The 23,142-nt window shown below is 38.2% G+C and overlaps 1 protein-coding gene across 1 annotated transcript; it reads left to right on the top strand.

Annotated features, from left to right (window-relative positions):
• Window positions 1-268: 268 nt before the first annotated feature.
• LOC106053678 (pro-neuregulin-4, membrane-bound isoform-like) lies at window positions 269-22,462 on the top strand. The gene is made up of 7 exons (XM_056018721.1): window positions 269-376; window positions 3,487-3,605; window positions 8,816-9,011; window positions 11,972-12,027; window positions 14,458-14,560; window positions 17,692-17,776; window positions 18,572-22,462. Exons 2-7 carry the CDS (start codon window positions 3,542-3,544, stop codon window positions 18,599-18,601), a joined length of 534 nt encoding a protein of 177 aa, XP_055874696.1. The 5' UTR covers window positions 269-376; window positions 3,487-3,541; the 3' UTR covers window positions 18,602-22,462.
• Window positions 22,463-23,142: the final 680 nt, after the last annotated feature.

Below are 23,142 nucleotides of genomic sequence, written 5' to 3'. Positions count from 1 at the left end.
AAGAGAAAGTCTGTGAAAGAAATTTCAAAAGAAGAAAAAGAGTTGAGGACGTCACTACTGCATGCCTGAGATAAATTTAAAGCAGAAATAAACAGAACCCTGTGGAAGTATGCTAATTACAGGGTCACACGACACCCTCGTCAATACGCTCGATCGCCACTACATTATACAAATAGCCCCAGCGGTTGGAGGGCGGTATCGAATTGACGCTGCCGGCATTGAAGTGAACTTTGTTGTTCTAGCGGAATTCAGGCAAACAGAGAGTTGCGTGCATTGTGGGATATTTTGTCGGAGGCCCCGTCATCTGGATTATTGGAACCTGGCGACTGTTGGACCCTGCATTAGTGAGCCTTCGTTGCGTCTCGATTGATTCAAGGTTTATTTTCTTTTTGTTTTGGTTTTAATCAATATTTAAGGTCACACTGAGTCCAAGAATATTAATCTAATTTAGCAATTGAAAGGAAAAAACTTAATTGTCTGAAGCCGAATGGAATGGATGCTTGAATTTTTTTTTTCATTCTCACAAATAGGGACTTGTTAATTCACTACCAGAAACAGTAAGATCTATACACAAGGTATCTTATCTTATATAATACAGACGTTACTTCAAAAAAAGAAGATGATTACGTCCTACGCGTCATGCATTCAGTCATGCATATTAACCAATGACTTAAATTCAGCCAAGTCACTGGTTTTCCTGGCTAGCTCAGGCAACCCATTCCATGTTCTAATAGCACTAGGGAAGAAGGAGTATTTGTACAAATTTGTCCTAGCATATGGGACGAGGAGTGTGCCTTTATCTTTGTGTCTTTCAGAGTATTTTTATTAAATTTTGTTTTTGTATTTGAAGATTATGGTTCAGTGTTTTATGTATAATTGCTACTTTGTATCTTGCATGGGTGTACAGCCAATCCGCCTCTGGTACCTTGCAAATAGTTCTCTTTCTATCCTCTTTCTGTAACTTCCTCTTTCTTTTTCAGCTTTTCTTCTGTGATCCCTCTTCTCCCTCTGATCCCTCTTCTCCCTGTGATCCCTCTTCTCTCTGTGATCCCTCTTCTCTCTGTGATCCCTCTTCTCTCTGTGATCCCTCTTCTCTCTGCGATCCCTCTTCTCTTTGTGATCCCTCTTCTCTCTGTGATCCCTCTTCTCTTTGTGATCCCTCTTCTCTCTGTGATCCCTCTTCTCTCTGTGATCCCTCTTCTCTCTGTGATCCCTCTTCTGTCTGTGATCCCTCTTCTCTCTGTGATCCCTTTTCTCTCTTTGATCCCTCTTCTCTCTGTGATCCCCCTTCTCTCTGTGATGCCTCTTCTCTCTGTGATCCCTCTTCTACTTGTGATCCCTCTTCTCTCTGTGATCCCTCTTCTCTCTCTGATCCCTCTTCTCCCTACGATCCCTCTTCTCCCTACGATCCCTCTTCTCTCTCTGATCCCTCTTCTCTCTCTGATCCCTCTTCTCTCTGTGATCCCTCTTCTACCTGTGATCCCTCTTCTCTCTCTGATCCCTCTTCTCTCTCTGATCCCTCTTCTCCCTACCATCCCTCTTCTCTCTGTGATCCCTCTTCTACCTGTGATCCCTCTTCTCTCTCTGATCCCTCTTCTCTCTGTGATCCCTCTTCTCTCTCTGATCCCTCTTCTCTCTCTGATCCCTCTTCTCCCTACGATCCCTCTTCTCTCTCTGATCCCTCTTCTCTCTCTGATCCCTCTTCTCTCTCTGATCCCTCTTCTCTCTCTGATCCCTCTTCTCTCTGTGATCCCTCGTCTCTCTGTGATCCCTTTCGCTTAAAAACATACAAATTCCAAATTTTTATTTCAAAGAAATGATAATAATAAAGTTTCTAGACATTATGCATGTCTATAATAGACCTCCCCCTTTCTCTTATGTAAAGACTGGTTAGCTTCACTCTTTTATGTAAAGACTGGTTAGCCTCACTCTTTTATGTAAAACTGGTTAGCCTCCCTCTTTTATGTAAAACTGGTTAGCCTCCCTCTTTTATGTAAAACTGGTTAGCCTCCCTCTTTTATGTAAAACTGGTTAGCCTCCCTCTTTTATGTAAAGACTCGTTGGCTTCGCTCTTTTATGGAAAGACTAGTTAGCTTCTAGTAATTGAGAAAAAAAGGTTGTTATTTTTTTTTTTGGTATTTTTTTATTTTTTTTTAATACAAAGCTTATTAAATTAGTCTGTCTGTCAGTCCGTCTGTCTGATACAAGTTTTGTAAAGTTGTTTTTTTTAATTTGAAATTTTTCACAATTGTTCAAAGTCGATGTCAATACACGAATCAATCAAATTCACCACTTCACCTTAACCTTCACCTTAACCTTCACCTATCCATGTCTGTTGGAACGTTAGCGCACCATGCAAGAACTTTCAGCCGACTTTCTCCATTCCTCTCTGTCCTTTGCGTTGGATAGAATTTCAAATTAGCCAATTAGCTAATTAATTGGAGGCGCTTTGGTGAGTGGTAAAGCGCTTGGCTTCCGAACCTTGGATCCCGGGTTTGAATCCTGGTAAAATCTGTGATTTTTAGTTTTGATATCTTTGGGGCGCCTCTGTATCCACCCAGATCTAATGAATACGTGACATTAGTTGGGGCAGTTGGTCTTTGTACTGGCCACATGACACCCTTGTTAACCGTGGGCCATAGAAACAGATGATCTTCACATTATCTGTTCATATATATCTCAAGGTCTGAAATGGGAACTTTAATTAATTTATTAGTGGAGGCTAATTTTCTTTTACATAGAAAAAAAAAAGTATTGAGAGCCATGGTAAATGATTTTTGCGTTGTTTCCCTTTCAGATAAGCTTTGTTGATGTTATTTTAAGTATTTAGTTTGAATATTTATTAGGTCACGTGTTACAAAAGAAGCCAATGGGTGTCACGAGAACGTCGAATGGCTTGATTTCAAATAAATTGTCACGTGTGACTTACAATGGATCCTTGGTCGTGTAGGCCTACTATGCCTGTTGACTATCGTGTCGATGCGTCCGGATTCGAACCCCCACCCAGTCGTCTCGTCGCCTTGCGGGAGGTTTGGCCCAGGATGTAATAACATGAAAACCAAACTAACTCTTCCCTAACTGAATTGGAGTTTATATTTACTGAGTTGTTTCCCCTCACAGCGCCAGATGGATAGAAATAAGGGGTATGTAGTATACATAGTCTTAAATCCTATTTTTATTTTGAAAAATGGGTAGTATAAAATTGAATGAGAAAATGCAATTGTTAAATGACGAAATACACTTCTATCATGCTTCAATCATGGACTTGCAACTTTTTTTTACTGCATCTGTCGTCTCCTTGGACCATCTTGGGTCACTTCATCTTCCGAGATTGTGTTAATTGCTGAAAGGAGTGGTCAATGTTCTGAATCGTGTTGTATGACCACTATACGTGGGTTTAATTGTGTTTAGTGCCAGCGTCCAGTGGTTCCTGTGTTCATGTTGACCGTGACTTGTTCTCACTAATTTCTCTCTTTTTTTTTACAGATTGTGTCATGAGCGTAGCCCGACCCACCTCCTAGCCCACTCATGTGTGCCGACGATGTACCTGGGTAACTGTCACTTGATACTGACGTCATTGTTTGCTTTCGTCATACAGAGTATAGGTGAGTGACCACACTCTCCACTGTGTTTCCTTCCCCTCGTTCTCTCTTTCTACTTCTGTCTTTCTTGCTTGCTCTCTTTCTCTCTCTCCTTTTCTTTCTCACTTTCTCTCTTTCTCTCTCTTTCTCTCTCTCTCTTCTCTCTCTTTCTCTCTTTTTCTTTTTTCTCTTTCTCTTTTTCTCTCTTTCTTTCTATCTTTTTCTCTCTCTCTCACTCTTTCTTTCTATCTTTTTCTCTCTCTCTCACTCTTTCTTTCTTGCTCTTTATTTCTACATTTCTTGCAGTCTCCTTTTCGCTGTTTTTTTTGTGAATGAGAGTGTATGTGAATGAGGGAGTGTGTGTGTGTGTGTGTGTAGGAATCGAAACCTTGAATTAGAAGCGTGTAAATTGATAGACATTTTACAATAATGTCTCCCACCCCTTTTCACCCATTTCATCTTTTATTCATTTTTTTTATCTCTATTTCTTTGCGATCTCTCTCTTTCTTTCTCTCTCTCTCTCTTTCTCTCTCTCTCTGTCTCTCTCTCTTTTTTTTCTTTCTTTCTCTCTCTTTTTTCTCTTTTTCCTTTCTCTTTCTTTCTCTCTCTTTTTCTCTCCCTCTTTCTCTCTTTTTTCTTTCTATTTTTTCTCTTTTTCTTTCTCTTTCTTTCTATCTCTCTTTCTCTCTTTTTTCTTTCTCTCTCTTTCTCTCTTTTTCTCTCTCTTTCTCTGTTTTCTTTTACTTTTTTCTTTCTCTTTCTTTCTCTCTCTTTCTTTTTCTCTCTCTCACTTTCTTTCTGTCTTTCTCTCTCTTTCTCTCTTTCTCTCTCGTTTTTCTTTCTCTTTTTTCTTTCTCTTTCTCTCTTTATTTCTGTCTTTCTCTCTCTTTCTTTCTCTTTCTCTCTCTCTCTTTCTATCTCTTTCTCTCTCTCTCTTTCTATCTCTTTCTCTCTCTCTCTTTCTCTCTCTTTCTCTCTTTCTTTCGATTTCTCTTTCCGTCTTTTTCTCTCTTTCTCTCTCTCTTTGTCTCTATTTCTCTTTCTCTCTCTCTTTCTCTCTCTCTCTCTCTCTCTCTCTCCCTTTCTTTCTCTTTTTCGTTTTCATTTCATTTCTTACGTTCTTACTTTCTCTCTAGTGTTTCTTTCTCATTCTGTATCTTTCTTTCTTTCTTTCTTTTTTTCTTGTTTCTCTCTCACTACCCCCCCCCCCCATTTCTCAGTCGCATTATCCCCCCTGTCCAGCCCCCCTCACTTCTTGTACTCCGTCTGTTGGAAATATCTTTTAAATATTTAAATTCATCTGGGTCAAGGTCTTAAACTTTGAATTGTAAAAATGTATTTTTTCTAATGGCAAGGCCATCGCCTTTTTTTTTATAAAAAAACAACTGATGCGGCAACTAAATAAGCCGAAATGTGGTTTTAGTTAGATTGCAATTGAGTTCCATTGGCTTGATAACATGAGATAGAACTGGATCAAACTGGATCAAACTGGATAATACCAATTAACGAAAGTCAACGAGGACCTAACATCGTTTGGGAAGAAACGTCAGAGCCACGCCTCCCAAGGGAAGTGACCAGGCTTGAAGAAAAAATGCTGACTTATGGAATTAGATTGATCTCCCCTTTGTCTTGGAAGCTTTTCTGGGAAGTTGCAACAAGTAGATCTAACTTCTTCAATTGCCCGGCTGAAGAGAGATGTAGCAACAAGTAGATCTAACTTCTTCAATTGCCCGGCTGAAGAGAGATCTAGCAACAAGTAGATCTAACTTCTTCAATTGCCCGGCTGAAGAGAGATGTAGCAACAAGTAGATCTAACTTCTTCAATTGCCCGGCTGAAGAGAGATGTAGCAACAAGTAGATCTAACTTCTTCAATTGCCCGGCTGAAGAGAGATGTAGCAACAAGTAGATCTAACTTCTTCAATTGCCCGGCTGAAGAGAGATGTAGCAACAAGTAGATCTAACTTCTTCAATTGCCCGGCTGAAGAGAGATGTAGCAACAAGTAGATCTAACTTCTTCAATTGCCCGGCTGAAGAGAGATGTAGCAACAAGTAGATCTAACTTCTTCAATTGCCCGGCTGAAGAGAGATGTAGCAACAAGTAGATCTAACTTCTTCAATTATCTGACAGATGAGAGATGTAGCAACAAGTAGATCTAACTTCTTCAATTGCCCGGCTGAAGAGAGATGTAGCAACAAGTAGATCTAACTTCTTCAATTGCCCGGCTGACGAGAGATGTAGCAACAAGTAGATCTAACTTCTTCAATTGCCCGGCTGAAGAGAGATGTAGCAACAAAAAGAACTTACTTCTTCAATCGCCCGGCTGAAGAGAGATCTAAGTAGATCTAACCAAGAATGTAGCCATTATTTATCTTGATGTAGCCATTGTGTTATCTTGATGTAGCCCTGGTGTAGCCAATGTGTTACCTTGATGTATCTCTGGTGTAACTAATACTTCATCTTGATGTAGCACTGGAGTGTAGTAAACAGCATTGTCCTCCAGTTCATCGTTTATCAGCTTGGAGCTCTATCACTGTGCCACCTTATTCGGATTGATTGTTAAATTTTGGCCAGTTCGTGAGTTCGATGTTTTTTTATGTTGTCGCAGGCGTTCTTTCTCCAAACATTCTACTTACACACACACACACGCACACACACACACACGCACGCGCGCGCGCGCGGTGTCATGACGACATTACATCCACGTGTTCAATAGTTTTAAATCGTCTGCTGAGCAGTAAGACAAAAGATCAATGAAGAAACTCAATGCTCCATTCTTTCTCATAATTAGTCGCCGTGATATTGTTCAATTCAGGACTGGATTTTGTTGTCCTTTTTAGAGTGTGTTTTCTAAAACCTTATTTTGTTCGAGATTTAAAAACCAAAGAAATCACAGAACAGCTGTCACTCTCAAAGAAATCTGGCAGTTTAAACTTAGCTCTAAATTACTTGACAGCTTAGTACATTTTGTTTTTCTGAATTATTTCAATGTGTTAATTTTTTTTTGTTAGAGTGACATCTGAAGCTTATAAATGAAATGTGTTTTTAACCAAGAAAAAAAAATATATTAATGTCGTTTTTAAAAAAGAATGTTTATATTTTTTGATAACCGAGATGTATTGTTCAAACATGATGGACAGATAGAGTTAGAGTAAGACTGATAGAGTACATTCTATTGAAGTAGTGATCTAAGATGTATTGTTCAAACATGATGGACAGATAGAGTTAGAGTAAGACTGATAGAGTACATTCTATTGAAGTAGTGATCTAAGTCAGCTCTGGACACCGTCTAGTTGGACAGTGATCTGACACACCTCTAGGCTGTGTCTAATTGGGCAGTGATCTGACACACCTCTAAGCTGTGTCTAGTTGGGCAGTGATCTGACACACCTCTAGGCTGTGTCTAGTTGGGCAGTGATCTGAAACACCTCTAGGCTGTGTCTAATTGGGCAGTGATCTGACACACTTCTAGACTGTGTCTAGTTGGGCAGTGATCTGACACACCTCTAGGCTGTGTCTAGTTGGGCAGCGATCTGACACACCTCTAGGCTGTGTCTAGTTGGGCAGCGATCTGACACACCTCTAGGCTGTGTCTAATTAGGTAGTGATCTGACACACCTCTAGGCTGTGTCTAGTTAGGCAGTGATCTGATACACCTCTAGGCTGTGTCTAGTTGGGCAGTGATCTAACACACCTCTAGGCTGTGTCTAGTTGGGCAGTGATCTAACACACCTCTAGGCTGTGTCTAGTTGGGCAGTGATCTGACACACCTCTAGGCTGTGTCTAATTAGGTAGTGATCTGACACACCTCTAGGCTGTGTCTAGTTGGGCAGTTATCTAACACACCTCTAGGCTGTGTCTAGTTGGGCAGTGATCTAACACACCTCTAGGCTGTGTCTAATTAGGTAAAGAACTCGGCAGTCTCCTGGTTCATATTGTGCTCCTGGTTTCTATGGGCCATAACTCTAGGATTCCTTCAACACTATTTTTCGCCTCATTGGTGTTGATGTTTTTAGTGTCCTATCATAGCACGAGACCCAAGGCTGGTTTTGTCATTAGTGTGCCATGGTTGACATCAGGCAATGACGTCACTCAGGCATGCCAGGACTCTGGTAAGTAATAGATTTGCTGTCTTGGTCGCCTGCTAGTTTGATAAGCCATATTGTAATCCTTGATGTGATCCACACATTTTCTTTTCAATCTTTCTGAGGCTATGGCCTGTAAAATGTTTATGGGTCAATAATACGTTGTTTGTTTGTTTGTTAGCTGTTTGTTTTTTGTTTGTTGTTGTTTTGATTCTGTAGTTAATATTGAACATGCTCGTACCAACTGATCAAATGGACACGAAACTTGTTGATGGCAGTGCGTAAAAGTCGCGCTGTTTTGTTGCAGCGTCAATCTCAACAAGGAAAAAAAAAAACTCGTATGATTTGAAATCTCCTTTGTCTTCACGTGTGTCCTGAAGACTGTCTTCATTGTTTTCATAGTATCTGACAAAATCTGTCTTGAAGTGTCTCCTTTGTCTGATATACAGTAACTGAAACCGTGAATGAGAGAGTGTGTGAGTGAATGAGGGAGTGTGTGTGTGAATAAGAGAGTGTGTGTTTGTGAATGAGGGAGTGTGTGTGTGAATGAGGGAGTTTGTGTGAATGAGAGAGTGTGTGTGTGAATGAGGGAGTGTGTGAATGAGAGAGTACAAACTGAAACCTTTAATTAGAAGCTTAAGATGACAAAATATTTAATATCCACACCACTTTTTCACGTTTTTTTATCTTTATTTCTCTCTCTCTCTCTCTCTCTCTCTCTCTCTCTCTCTCTCTCTCTCTCTCTCTCTCTCTCTCTCTCTCTCTCCATTGCTTTTTCATTTCATTTCTACCAAGAACTCTTAATGAACTTTGAATATCTACACAGATCATCCATTTTTATTCATGGTGTTAAACACCATGTTTAGTTTGTTTTGTGTGTCTTAAAATATTTTTTTTTTTTATCTTTTTTGTATTTAATAATAGAATCTGTTCTCTTGAAAAAAATAATCTCAGTCTTTTGAAACGTATTTACAGAAGCTTATCCCATATACGCACTTGCATACATGCACAAACTTACCTAGCCTATAAATTCATGCATACACATATTTACTTATAAATTACAGACGTTTCATCAAAAGATAAGATCATCGCGTCCTACTTCCCTCGAAACTAACTCTATGCCTCAACTCTAAATGACTTTACTCCCCAGATGGCTGCGGAAGAACTCCAGCCCGTACGAAGCCCCAACCTACCACTCAAAGCCCCACAGTCAGCAGCACCACTCCGGGGCGCCCGAAATCATTCAAACAAACTTGCACCCCAGAAGAAATTTTTAAAAAATCTTGTCTCCATGGAGGCGTATGTTTTGTTGTGGAGCATGCTGGGAGAAGAATCGCAAATTGCCAGTAAGTCCAAGAAATACCAGATAGCAGTTCTTTTATATTAAGTAGGCTTGGCCAAGTCAAACTAAGTCTGACCAGATAGCAGTTCTTTTATTGACTAGGTTTGGCCAGATAAAACTAAGTATGACCAGATGGTAGTTTTTTTTTTATTGACCATGTTTGGTCAGATAAAACTAAATCTGACCAGATAGCAGTTTTTTTATTGACTAGGTTTTGCCAGATACAACTATGTCTGGCCAGATAGTAGTTGTTTTATTGACTAGGTTTGGCCAGGTAAAACTAAGTCTGACCAGATAATAGTTCTCTCACTACATCTGAACAGATCAATGTTCATTAACTGACTACTATTATCAGAGTGTATTCGTTTGGCTTGAAAATGATTTCACAAGTTTGACAACGTTTTTATCAACTGAAATGGTGGATAGATTTTAAAAGATTTAACATAAAAAAAATATTTCTAAACATTGTGAAAAGTGAACACTGAAAGAATTCAAGCCTTTGAGAGTACATGATTCAACAAAATGCTGGGTATCAGATACCAGGAAAAGAAGAGAAATGAGTTTGTACTTTTACAAGTCATCGTTGGCATAAGGAGGAACTCTTCAATTCTAAGAAGAGACGAAAGCTACGCTGGTTTGTTTATGTTGTAAGACATAAGCGAAGAGAGATGCACTCACGAAACCTACCCAACGCAGCCTGTTAAATCTGAAAGAAGCTAGAGCCACTGTACAGAGGACAGCAAGGATCTTTGCCAATGAATACTGGGTAGAGCTCAGTGAGAATAGTCAGTTCGCAGTCAAAGTGGGCAACATAAGAGGGATGTATGAAGGAATCAAAAAGGCTCTCGAACCCTACCAAAACAAGTCAGCACCTCTTAAATCAACCACTGAGCTTCCACAATTGACATGATTTTCTCCAGCCGTCAACTTCAGGAAAAGTGCAGAGAGCAAAGGATGCCCTTGTACATCGCATTCATTGACCTGACAAAGGCCTTTGATCTAGTCAGCAGAGAAGGCTTCTTTAAAATCTAACAGTTAATAGGCTGTCCAACAAAGCTGCTAATTATTATTGTCTCTTTCCACCAAAATATGATGGGTACAATACAGTTCAACGGCGCCTGCTCCGAAAGTTTTAGTATAAACAGCGGAGTAAAACAAGGATGTGTCCTGGCCCCAACCCTCTATTTTCACTGCTAATCCACAACGCGTTTGATAAATCCACCGAAGGCATCTATCTTCATTCCCGATTAGATGGCAAACTCCTAAATATTGCCAGACTGAGGGCCAAAACTAAAATCAGAACCACCCTTGTAAGAGATATGCTATTCGCGGATGACGCAGCGGTAGTGGCACACTCACAAGAGGAACTTCAGTCACTAATGTCCCGCTTTTCTCAGGCCTGTAAATAATATGGCTTGACTATTAGCACGAAGAAAACAAATGTTATTAGACCACCTGCTACTGCACCACCCCCCTACATCCTCATTGACAATAACAAGCTGGACGCCGTAAACGAATTCTGCTATCTGGGATCTACAATTAAAGATGACCTGTCTCTAGAAGAGGAGATAATAGCTTAGGGAAGGCTGCCTCGACCTTCGCTAGACTCAGGTCAAGAGTTTGGGAAAACCAGAAGCTCACTACAGTGACCAAAATGGAAGTTTACAAGGCATGCGTTATGACTACAATACTGTATAGTAGTGAATCATGGACCACCTACGCAAAGCAAGAGAGAAAACTAAACTCATTCCATTTGCAATGTCTGCTTAGGATTTTAAAAATCACATGGAAAGAAAAAGTGTGCAATACTGAGATTCTTGCGCGAACAGGTATTCCCAGCATCTTTACAGTCCTCAGACAACGCCGCTTGTGATGGCTTGGACATGTTCGCCGGATGGAGGACAATCGCATCACGAGAGTCATCCTCTACGGACAACTCGCGACTGGCTCAAGAAAAACTGGTCGCCCCTAACTCCGTTACGTGGATGTGATAAAACAGGATTTAAAATCAGTCAACATCCATCCATACTATCCATTGGGAAGACATAGCCCTAGACCGCACTAGTTGGAGACGGTGACCAAGAAAGCCATGGACAGCGAGAAAACATGGGCCTCAGCTCTGGAAGAAAAACGTATAATGCGAAAGATTACCAGATCCTCTACCACCAAAGCAAAAGCCACCTTAACCCACGATATTTGTGGACGTGAGTGTCTCTCCAAAATAGGGCTCCACAGCCACATGAAAAAGTGTGCCAGATAAACCATAGTCGTTCTACGACTGAAGGAGGCCAACAAGACATGACTCACTGTCAAAAAATTTATCCTTCAAGGCACAGTAGAGGAAGCACAAAGAAAGGGTACTCCAAAGAAAATTTGGCTGGATGGCGTAAAAGAATGGACAGGTCTCTCTCTTGATATTCTGTTAAAAACAGCTTCTGGTTGGCAAAAGTAGAAGGTTTTGGTTACGTGAACTGTCACAGGATCCTTACGACTAAAACCAAAGGGAGATGGGATGAAACATTGACAGAATTAAAGGATGAACCAAGAGAATTCCTAGAAGAAACCTAAGGCAGCTGAGAATTCCTAGAAGAAACCTAAGGCAGCTGTGAATTTCTAGAAGAAACCTAAGACAGCTGTGAATTTCTAGAAGAAACCTAAGGCAGCTGTGAATTTCTAGAAGAAACCCAAGGCAGCTGTGAATTTCTATTAGAAACCTAAGGCAGCTGTGAATTTCTAGAAGAAACCTAAGGCAGATGTGAATTTCTAGAAGAAACCTAAGACAGCTGTGAATTTCTAAAAGAAAACTAAGGCAGCTGTGAATTTCTAGAAGACACCTAAAGCAGCTTTGAATTTATAGCCACAATAGCCACGTTACTGATTTTTTTTCTTCTTGTTGATTTGAATGTCTTGTGTTGCTACTACCACATTCCTCTAACCAATTCTTTGAATGTTCTTATCTCGTAGCTGCAAAGAAATGTGGACAGGACCACGGTGTGAGGAGGCTGACAGCGAATACTTTGGTGAGTTGGACAGTTTTGTGGAATGGTCTAAAACAATTGGACTTTCTAAACTAGACTTTGGTCATCTTAAGGTGGAGGGTAGTGATGGGAGTAAGAACTCAGATCTGAACTAGGTCACGCCTTGAGTTTCTAGAGGGAGGGAGTCTTAATGGGATGAGCAATCTTGAATTAGCTCTAGAACGTACAATCTCATGGTACACTATCCATAGTCGACAAATAAGTGAATGTAGTACCCTCATTAGTTAATAATTTAAACGAAACGAAATTTGAATATAACTTTTGTATTTATTTTTCTTGACTTAACAGGACGGGGTAAGGAGTATTTTATCTTCATTTTTTTTAAATTTCATTTTATGCTAGATGTAGTTTTTTTTTTCCCTTTTTTTTTTCTTAATGTGTAGAAGAGAGATAATGACACCTCTTAGCCTTGAGAAGCAAATAGATCTAGTTTTATGTTGTACTAATTGACTATATGCTAATTTAGAGAACTCGTACAAAATTGTTCAATAGTTTTTATATAGCCTATGTTTATTTTTAGCTCGATTATTTATAAGCCTATTATATATCAGAATTAGAAACATTGAATAGTCTATTTGTGTTAACAGTGCCTACTGCGTACAAATACCTGCTATCATTGTGGCAGTTGAGCTGGTCTGGTCCAGTGCTGCAGAGTCTGTTGGGTTCAGTTCGAACCCGTGCACTCTAGTGGCTGTTTGTTTACAACTAGTCCCAGTAAATGCTCTATGGCTATTTTTTTTTAATATTCTTCAGATAAATCCGCGTTCTTACACGTTTTTATATAGTCCTTTAAATGTACTCTCCCAGCCAACGATCTAGCTCCTGGAATCTCTTCTCTCTCTCTCTTTCACACACACACATACATGCAATACACGCATATATATATATATATATATATATATATATATATATATATATATATATATATATATATATATATATATATATATATATATATATATATATATATATATATATATATATATATATATATATATATATATATATATATATATACACGCACGCACACACACACACACATATGCATACATACACACACATATGCATACATACACACACATAAGCATACACACACACACATATACATACATATACATACATACACCCATTACATACATACATTACATACACACATTACCTACATACATTACATATATACATTACATACATACATACATGCATGTTCTGATCAGTAAAAAAAAAAAAAATTAGGATCCAGGTAGGAGGGGCACCACGTCATATTTGATCAGATCGATTAATCCTTGACCTTAGTTGATCTCAGCATAAACTTTGACCTTGAACTTTCTCATTTATTTGTTTCGGTGTTAAAAAATTATGAAGAGAACAAAATGTTTTTTAGATTTTGTTTTAACTTTTGCTTTGTGACCAGAAGTGCTTGCTAGGTTTTGCCTTTTTGCTTCTTCTAAATGTGTTCTTCCAAAAATGTAATTCTAGTGATGGAAGAATTGTTTCGTTTTTTTATTTAGACCTTTAATTGGATTTTTTAGAGATAGCATTGACCTCTGTAGTAGCATTTCAAAGGAATTTCTAAATTATATGACATATTTTGTGATTGATTTAATCAGTTAACTTATTTAGAATAAATAAAGAATTTTATAAATATTTCGGTCCTGCACACTGTGTGTAACTTATTCTGTCAAAATAAACGTCCATAGCATTCAACTTAAAAAGGGTGTTAAGCTTTATAGTTTGTTTGTTTTTGTTGTTGTCGTTGTTGTTGTTTTTTGGGGGGTGGGGGGTGGTAGTATGCTTTCAAAGAGTTTATAGAGTCAAGTTTTATTTACTGTATCTTTGTATTTCATTAGAATGGTAGCGAAGATTTTGAATCTTACATTGTCTTTTTACCTAACAAAATAATGTCTGTTTCTTTGAATGCCTACATTAATTGAAAGAGTTTTAAAAAATTTATATTTTAACTTTCCTAAAATTAAACTTAAAAAAAAATGTTTTTGACCAAAAAATTAAGTAAATTAAGTTCTCCATATAAATGTAATTTGATAGATATGCTTCTGTGTATGTATTGAACAATATAATTATATAACGGACTATGTAATTATATAAAGGTCTATTTAATTTTATAACGGACTATGTATGTATTTTTGGTAGACTAGGAAGTCTGTAACTTAGTTTATTTTAAGTTGTGAGAGAGTCGTGTTGACTTGTAGTTTGGAAGTTTATTTTGTTGCAAGTTTTATCATCAGTGTTTCAACTCATTGATTATTGAAATATGTAGACCTTTTTGGTAATTACCTCCCTTTGGCAAATCAATGCATGTGATCAGCTGTGTGTGTGTGTTTGTGTGTGTGTGTTTGCTTGTGTGGGTGTGTGTGTTCAGTGGTGTCTCATGACGTCATGTTGTTATCATTCCAGTGTTCTCCGCAGACAAAGTTGAGAAGGCTGGCATCGCCGCAGGTGTGGTCGTCCTCATTATCATCATCACTGTCATCGTCGTTTACGTCATCATCAAACGAAGGTGAGTTGATACGCGTGGTGTGTTGATACGCGTGGTGTGTATTTGATACGCGTGGTGTGTTGATACGCGTGGTGTGTTGATACGTGTGGTGTGTTGATACGCGTGGTGTGTTGATACGTGTGGTGTGTTGATACATATGGTGAGTTGATACGCGTGGTGTGTTGATACATATGGTAAGTTGAAAAAAAAATGTGTGAAGCTACTTAAATGTGCGTAATAAAATAATAATAAGGCTTGTCTTCGAGTCAGAAAATTGATGAGAAATGCAGTATTTCGCGTGACTACGCAGCCCCAGCTGTGACCTACATATCTTGCCACATCCATCGCAGGCATAATCATGTTCGATGGTGGTCGATTTAGATTTACTTTTCGCCGTCTAGGTCTGCCCTCGGCATCGGCCTTTGTAAGTGACCTCCAGCTATCTCGTTCTGAAGCCACATGCAACCAGGTGCTCTCTTCTAGGTCAGAAGCAAGTTGGTCTTTGAAGCGTTTCCGTGGGGCACCTCTGTTACGTCGACCACCTTTAAGGTTCACCGAAAAAAGACTGCTTTGGCATACGTTCATCCATACGGGATACGTGCCCAGCTCAGCGTAACTGCCGGACCTAAAAGAAGTAATAATAATAATAATAATAATTGTATTTATAAAGCGCTGTTAACAAACAAAATGTAGGCTCAAGGCGCTGTAATAACATTACAAACAAAAACACGAGAGCTAAAATGACAGTTAATCTAAAAAAGTTTTAAACAGATAGGTCTTAATGCTCTTCTTAAAAGTGGTGTAGCATGTTGTCTGTCTGAGATCAATGGGGAGTGAGTTCCAAACCTTTGGTCCGTGAACTGAAAAAGCACGCAGACCGTAAACCCTAAGTCCCTCTTTACTGTCCATACCGGCGTTCGCGTAATAAACTTCTGTATCTATATGTGTGTGTTACAAAGGATTATAGCTGTTAATACGTGTTGGCAGGGGCGTAGCTAGAAATTTTCCATCATTTGGGAGTCCTGGGGGGGGGGGCTTGAACTCTTCTAGGGCCCCTACATTTTGCGTAATATTTAATTTTTAATGTAAAAACACTCATTTGGGGCCCCCCCCCTCTCAAGTGGGGGCCCGGGGAGATATCGAATTCCCCCCTCCTCCCCCCCCCTCCCGACCCTAGCTACGCCACTGCGTGTTGCTATTTTGAAAAGGTAAATCCGTTGACACCAAAGAATGCCTGTGAATGTTTTTCAGGCTTCAGAAAGAATAAAATTGTATTGTTAAGAAAAGCGATCTGACCCATTAAAGAGAAATCGTAAAATAATTGAGCAGATAAAATAAATTCATGTAACTATAATAATAATAATAATAATAATCTTTATTATCCGTGAGGAAATTTGTCTTACAATTGTGTGCATTACACCAAACAAAAAACATTATAACTATAAGAAACCAAAATAATAGATTTACAAAAGTAGACTTATTGACTGAGTCCGCGTACTGCTCAATCTCTTATATATACTCTCTCCAAAGTTAGCCTTTCCTATAGACGGGGAAGAAGCGGAGTATTCTTATCATATCTTATATAATACAGACGTTACTCCAAAAAAGAAGATAATTACGTCCTACGCATTTCATGTGTCATCTAGTCATGCATGTTAATCAATGACTTAAACTCGGCTAAGTTGTTGGTTTGCCTGGCTGGTTCAGGCAGTAGGCCAATTATATTGAAGATTTTTGCTTATTTCCTCTAACTCCCTCATATATATATATAAAACAGGTAGGGATTTAACCTATTAAAATCTATATCAACAAATTCACAAACATTTTGACCAATCTTGAAACAAAAACATTTTATATTTTTTACTTAATCTTGGAAATTTATTAATGATAATTGTAACAAAAATAAAATATGCCTATGTCTTACTATTCTGATATGAACAGCTGCTGGCCGGAAAATGCACTGTATGTTGTCCCCAGTGTTGAGTATAATTATGTTCAATTTTTGTGGGGGGAAAATGTATTCAATAATATGCAGACATAAACTGTTAAAAGAGTCATCAGTATTGGAGGTGAAAAGCTGACTAGTGTTAACAGCTTCAAATACCTCGGAGCTATTGTCTCAGATGAGGGAACAAAACCCGAACTACTGGCCCGAATAGCCCCACAGCAGCCCCTTCAAAATTAAAAGAATTTGGAAAGACAAAGGCTTAGCCCTCGGCACCAAAATCAGACTGATGCGCTCCCTGGTCATGGCCACATTGTTATATGCTTGCGAGTCTTGGACTCTGACTGCAGAGCTAGAGAGGAGGATCCTAGCAATGGAATTGAGTTGCTACAGAAGGATCCTAGGCATCACTTTCAAAGACCGCATCACAAACCAAGAGATTAGCGAAAGGGTTACTGCAGCGATAGGACCCCATGATGACCTGCTAACTATTGTAAAGAAACGCAATATATGGCCATATTACAAGATCCACGGGGCTCGCAAAGACCTTCCTTCAGGGAACAGTACCAGGAAAAAAGAAGAAGAGGCAGACGGAGAAAGCGATGGGAGGACAACATAAAAGAATGGACGGGCCTACCATTGATAGAGATTTTAAACAAGGCAAAAGATAGGGAGGAATGGAGAAAGACGATCGACAAGTCTTGCTTGGTGCCCCAACGGTCCAACAGACTAGGGGATAGGTAAAGGTAAAAAACTGTTAATTAAATCAACTCGTTTTTCAAAAGAGTAATATTGATGTGCACATTTGATTCTGTTACATGCATGTGCCTTTCCCCCGTAAGATTGTATTCTGTCATTATATGGTCACTTATGTCAAAATTATTTCTGGTATAAAAAGTTTTAATATTATTCACTAAGAATTTATAAAGAGGCTTTTCATTTTGTCAGTGTATGTGTGCTTTGGTTTCTGTTCATTTCTGTCTATGAATTATTTTTTTTTACTACAAAATGTTGAATGTATTCTAAGTCATCGACATAACTCCTGGCGACAAAACGTCCCGTCGCCAAAAACGGCCACGGCGCCAAAACGACCACGGCGCCGAAACGTCGTGCACCGCGCTTGTATTTGTGAGATCTGTGATTCACGTGTGTGCTTACCGTCTGCATTTGTAAGCCCGCAATTAATATGTACTGATCTGTCTTTCAGGAAACAGAGAAGGAAAAGGTCAGAGGAGAATGGTGACCTCAATGGGCACGCTGGGAAACTGCTGCCCACTGAAGCTGAGAAACAGGTCAGCCTCTTTTTTATGCTATGAAAGCGCCGCGATTGTTTGTTTTGTGGGTTGTTACGTGTTGCTGAGTGGTAATGCGCTTGGCTTCCGTCTCGGGTTCGTTTCCTGGTAAAGACAATGTTGTTGTTTTTTTCAATAGAGGGCACCTCTGAGTTCACCTGGCATTAGCTGGATAAGGTAAAGGCGGTTGGTCATTGTGCTGGCCACATGAAACCCTTGTTACCGGGCACGACATTGCCTGAATTGGGCCAATGTGCCTAAACTTCAGATCCAAAATCCCTTATTACAGGTGAGCCACAGAAATAGATCTGCTCCATAGATTGCAGTGTCTGAGAAGGGAACTTTACACTATCATCCATAGCTTAGGGCCTACACTTACTTGGGGGCCCCCCCAAAAAAAAAATGTTTCCAGGGAAATTTTCCATCGTTTTGAAGAAAGAGCAAAGGAAACTCTTTTTTTCCACACGATGATTTGCTTTCGAGAAACTCGTCTGACCTCATGATTTTTTAGACATTGAAACTTCATAGATATAGAGGCATAGGAATAGGCCTTTCGTAGAGTGATGTAGATTTTTTTGTTTTTCTAGCCTTCATTACTTTATAAAGGGAAGATGTAGCGCTTCTCATACAAGGGACATAACTGATTTTTTTTTTGTTGTATTTGTTGCTTTTCATCTTTTGATTTAATTTAATGTGTTGAATGACATACCGGTATATAAATAATTCATATTGATATAAACCTTATTAGCGACAGTGATCAGATCCTAAAGAAAAAGTTTGACGTTTGTTTTTCAGGCTGCAGAGCTGGAGGAAACAAAAGTATAACTGTGATTTTCGGCGGAGCTCTTCTGTGTCATCAGCCATTGTCTGTCGTCTGCTTGCAATGTCGTCATAGAACTCAGTGCTGAACACCATAGACTCTTTGGATACGAAAGGGAAGCAATCCATGGAAGTGTATTAAGGAAGGGATTGCTGCCCCTAATATATATATATATATATATTTTTACAGGAACGTTTTTTTTTGTTTTTTTTTTGGTACTGGTAAAGACAGCATGAACATTTGGAAATATGTCATCGTCAAAGCACTGAGAAAAAAGCTACATACAAACAAGAAATCATTGTGTATGGTTTAGACTGTCAGTGAATCAGTTGCGGACCAAATCAATCAAGGATGTTGGTTACTTGGCTACACTCTGACAGCTCCTGTAGACTTCTCTACACATGCGAAGTTGTTATATCTACCACCACTAACCCTGAGCCTTTTTTTTTTTTTACTACTAAATATAATACTGAATAGACTTCTGCTGCCACAGCCGCTGTCAAAGCCTACCAACCATAAGGCCATAAATCTCAGCTTTAGTCTTGGAATGGATTCTTGTATCATGAACTGTATGTTTTATGAACTGTGTGTATTGTCAAAACATACTTGCTCTACGTTAGCGATGACCTACTTAACTGGTCAGTAATTTATTTTCAAACCTACTTTTATGTAAACATTTTCAAAGAATGAAATGTGGACAAAGAAGTCTTTTCTTTCAGCACATTTGAATGTTTGGAGAAATGACTTTGTTTGCTTTACAATGTCAATGTTTCCAAATGGGACCTAGGTCTATATTGCCAATATTCTTTCTGATATCTAATGAATTTTTTTGTTTATTGTCATTATAGCAATCTGTCTGTTTGAATAGGCCTATGTGTTAAGTTTTATCAGAACTGAAGATTATCTACACAAAAGGCTACAGTTCTAGCATTTTACTTTAAGCAATGTCACTGTCAGACAACATCTTATGTCACTGAATGCATGACTTGTAACTAACAGCATCAAGTGTCACTGACAATGTGAAATGTCTCTGATAGAATGTAATGCCACTGACAGCATGAGATGTCGGTGTAAGATCAAAAAGAAAATTAGAAAGATGAAACTTATAAAATGCTAAGATATAGATCTCCAGCTTTGTATGAACTTCTATCTTTTATTGCTAACAATATTTATTTATTTAAAAATCTGTTTGTATTTTGGTGCCATACTAAATGAATAATTGTTATATCTGTGAATGTGTGAAATTGATCAGTTAAAGGAGAATAAGTTTCTTCTAGTCACCTGATAATGGAAAATAGGAACAATCAAAATATATACAAATATTGTTGGCATTTGGTAGGTTTTAATGACTGTTTTACTATTATTTTTAGTTTCCGCATTTCCTTTTTTTTTTTATTTGATTCTTTAAAATATGTTGCTATATCTGACCTACATACATTGGATAGTTGCGCATTGGTGATATGCGTCCAGGCTCGGATTAGGATGTGATAAACATCTCTTTGAAGGAAGGTCTGAAACTACTTGTTAACTAAGAGAGCCACAACCACATACTGTCTCACAGCAACCACATACTGTCCCTTAACCACATACTGTCCCTTAACCACATACTGTCCCTTAGCCACATACTGTCACTTAACCACATACTGTCACTTAACCACATACTGTCCAACATCAAGCACTTATTTCATTCATTATGTCCTCTGAGAAATGATTGAGTAATTCAATTATCTATTCCAAGTTTTATTTTGAGTGTACTATTTAGGCCGCTGCAACCTTTGTAGACGCAGTGGAACTCGCACTTTTATAGGACCCACGTTAATTCTAGATGTAAATTATTAAATTAAACGATTATTACTTATATATGATAACAGGGTTTTCTCGACCTCCCGATTATCCAGGACCTCCTGGAAATCACCTCTAATTGCAAAATATATTTTCAAAAGTCCTGGAAATCTCTCTAGAAATTGTTAAAATCCTATGCCAGCATTGTCAGCTTTCATTTCATAAAAATTTATCGCAAAGATGAATGTATTTTCTAATACAAAATCAAAATTTTGATGTTATGCTTATCCCTACCCAGACTTGGCCCTGCGCAATCCGTTTCGCATAGGGCCTCCCAATTGTTACATCCGGCCCTGTACTGTCTCACAGCAACCACATACTGTCCCAAAACAACCACATACTGTCCCATAGCCACATACTGTCCAACAGCAAGTACATATTCTATTTTGTATTCTGAGAAATGATTGGGCATTTTCATTATATATTCCTAGTTTTATTTTGAGTGTACTAGTCACAAGGTTTGATGTTTCTCATGCAATGGATTGTTGTCAATGATTTGAATCTATTCATAGATGTAACTCTGCTGGCTCTGATTAGACTGTGTACTATGCAAACAAAGTGTGTAGAATTTTTTTAATTTTTTTTTTCAACACTTTTTAGAAATTATGTAATGAAATATATTTTAGCAAAATACTTTGAACCAAAAGTAAAATAAACTTTTGACGATTCTTTAGCAATAAATGGGAGATAACTATTGTATTTTTAGCAGCATGAAATATTTCTATGATTGTCTCCCTTAGACTTACAAGTTAATAAAAATAGAATGAGTCTTGTATTCTGTAAGTGTAAATGAGTTTTAAAAACATTTTGGCTCATACTATTGTTTATATCCAGTGTATTCTAGTCAAATTATTTATTATTGACTTGTAATTGTTTGTATAAAAATAGTTATCAATGCTTCAAGATTTAGTTTTATATTGTATTAACATTATAAGTAACTGCTCCTTATTCGCAAATATTTGTTCTCCATCCTTGACGTCTGCCATCTGACTGTGTTGTTTGTCTGTCTTGTCTGTCCGTCTTTGAATGTGTGTTCTCTTAAGACCTGGCATGTGGCTTTCTGATGAATCGATAAGTCCAGGTCCCACAACTCTTTCTGAATCATGGGTACATAACTATGAACACAAAATGGTTGCTCCCATGCTGTGGTGTCAGTTTTATCGTTTTGTCTTTCTATTGAACTCTCCAGATATATGTATCAAAATATGACTTATTGAATCTGATATAAAGAATGGGGATGGAAAAAAACTAATTCAGGTCAAAGGTTATAAAAAGATCATACTTATTTATTATTTTTTTTAAATGTGTTATTGTATACAAATGTGTTTACCACAATGATATGTCATTGAGGATATTTAGTTTCTATAATATGCAATCCAGTGTTCTATATATGTCCAAAGTTTTACTGTAAATATTCTGCTATGTCTGTTTGCAGAGACTGGTCCATTGGGGTCTAATAGATTGGGTGAGGCTGTAGTGTACACGAGTCCCAAGAATATTTGCATGTTAGAGCATGTCAGTGATGTGTCATTCTTATTATCTAGGGATCTGTCTTTAACAACAAAATATCAAAATACAAAGGGGAGGTAATTATCTCGGACAATACAATTTGAAATATAAAGGGGAGATAATTATCATGGGCAAAAATGTTGAAAAAATGAAGGGGAGTTAATTGTCTTCGACAATATAATTTTTAAAAATAATAATGGGGAGACAGTTGTCATTGACAACAAAATGTAAACAAATAAAGTGGAGGCGAAAATGTGCATACATCTCAAAAGCAAGACCTCATGAGTTTCTGAAGATCATGAGCTTGAATCCAGTCCATCGTCATTCCCCGACGCCATGCTTGAGGTTTGGATGAAATTATGTTTTGATTGTCTCTAATTAGAAATGTTTATGAAATTCTCTAAATACTATAGGCAACAACAAAAACAAACCAATAATATAATCGTCTTCAATCTTTTTGTTTTCTTTCTCCATTTAGTCTCAATAAAAGACTTTGTTATTTGATGCCAAACTTATTCACTAAACAGTTGGTGTTTTGTTTTGTTTTTTTGTTTTGTTTTTGTATAGACGTATGGCAGAGCGCTGCGGAATAAGACAGAACGCTGTAGGGTGTAAGACTGCTGCTGGGTATAAAGCCATGTTGCAGGGGACAAGACAGACTGATGCAGGTAATACGAAGGAGTAGGGTGTAATCCTCTAGATTAAGACAGGTCAAGAGAGAGTTTATTATCTCAAAACACGTGAAGAGCGCCAGTTTCTGCAGTCAAGTCTTCACGTGGCTGTAGTATGACCAGCGAACCATCACCTTCACTCCTCTAGTAGCTGAAGCCATTTTTAGCTCGGGAACTTGTCCGTTTCTAGAATTGCACGTAACTGTCCCATGGTCTTAATCAGGACTGGATCCCGAGACCTTCTAATCGAAATCCGAGCACTTATCTCTTGGTCACTCAAATGGTAGAAGACGCCACTGCTTATTTTAAATAAACTATATTTGAATGACCTCTTAATTTCTAACATAATAAATGAACTGGTATGAAGTTAAGATCCTACTTTGAATCCAGATTTATTTTAAGGTTAATTAATGAATCACTCACCACACTTCTTTCATTTTAAACTAGAGTGATTTTATAACACAAGTTTAAATCAAATATCGAAGTAGATATCTGGGTGAGTCGGCTTTTTAAAAGCATTAATT

This window comes from Biomphalaria glabrata, chromosome 2, assembly GCF_947242115.1.
Source record: "Biomphalaria glabrata chromosome 2, xgBioGlab47.1, whole genome shotgun sequence".
In the NCBI taxonomy this organism is placed as follows: Eukaryota; Metazoa; Mollusca; class Gastropoda; family Planorbidae; genus Biomphalaria; species Biomphalaria glabrata.
Note: the sequence above shows the minus strand (reverse complement) of the source record. Positions and strands in the feature narration are given on the sequence as shown.

Coding starts and splice junctions, on each gene's coding strand:
- LOC106053678 (XM_056018721.1), top strand. CDS start 3,542: ATGTACCTGGGTAACTGTCACTTGATACTGACGTCATTGTTTGCTTTC. Junction 3,606..8,815: donor TTTCGTCATACAGAGTATAG/GTGAGTGACCAC, acceptor TTTACTCCCCAG/ATGGCTGCGGAAGAACTCCA. Junction 14,561..17,691: donor TACGTCATCATCAAACGAAG/GTGAGTTGATAC, acceptor TCTGTCTTTCAG/GAAACAGAGAAGGAAAAGGT.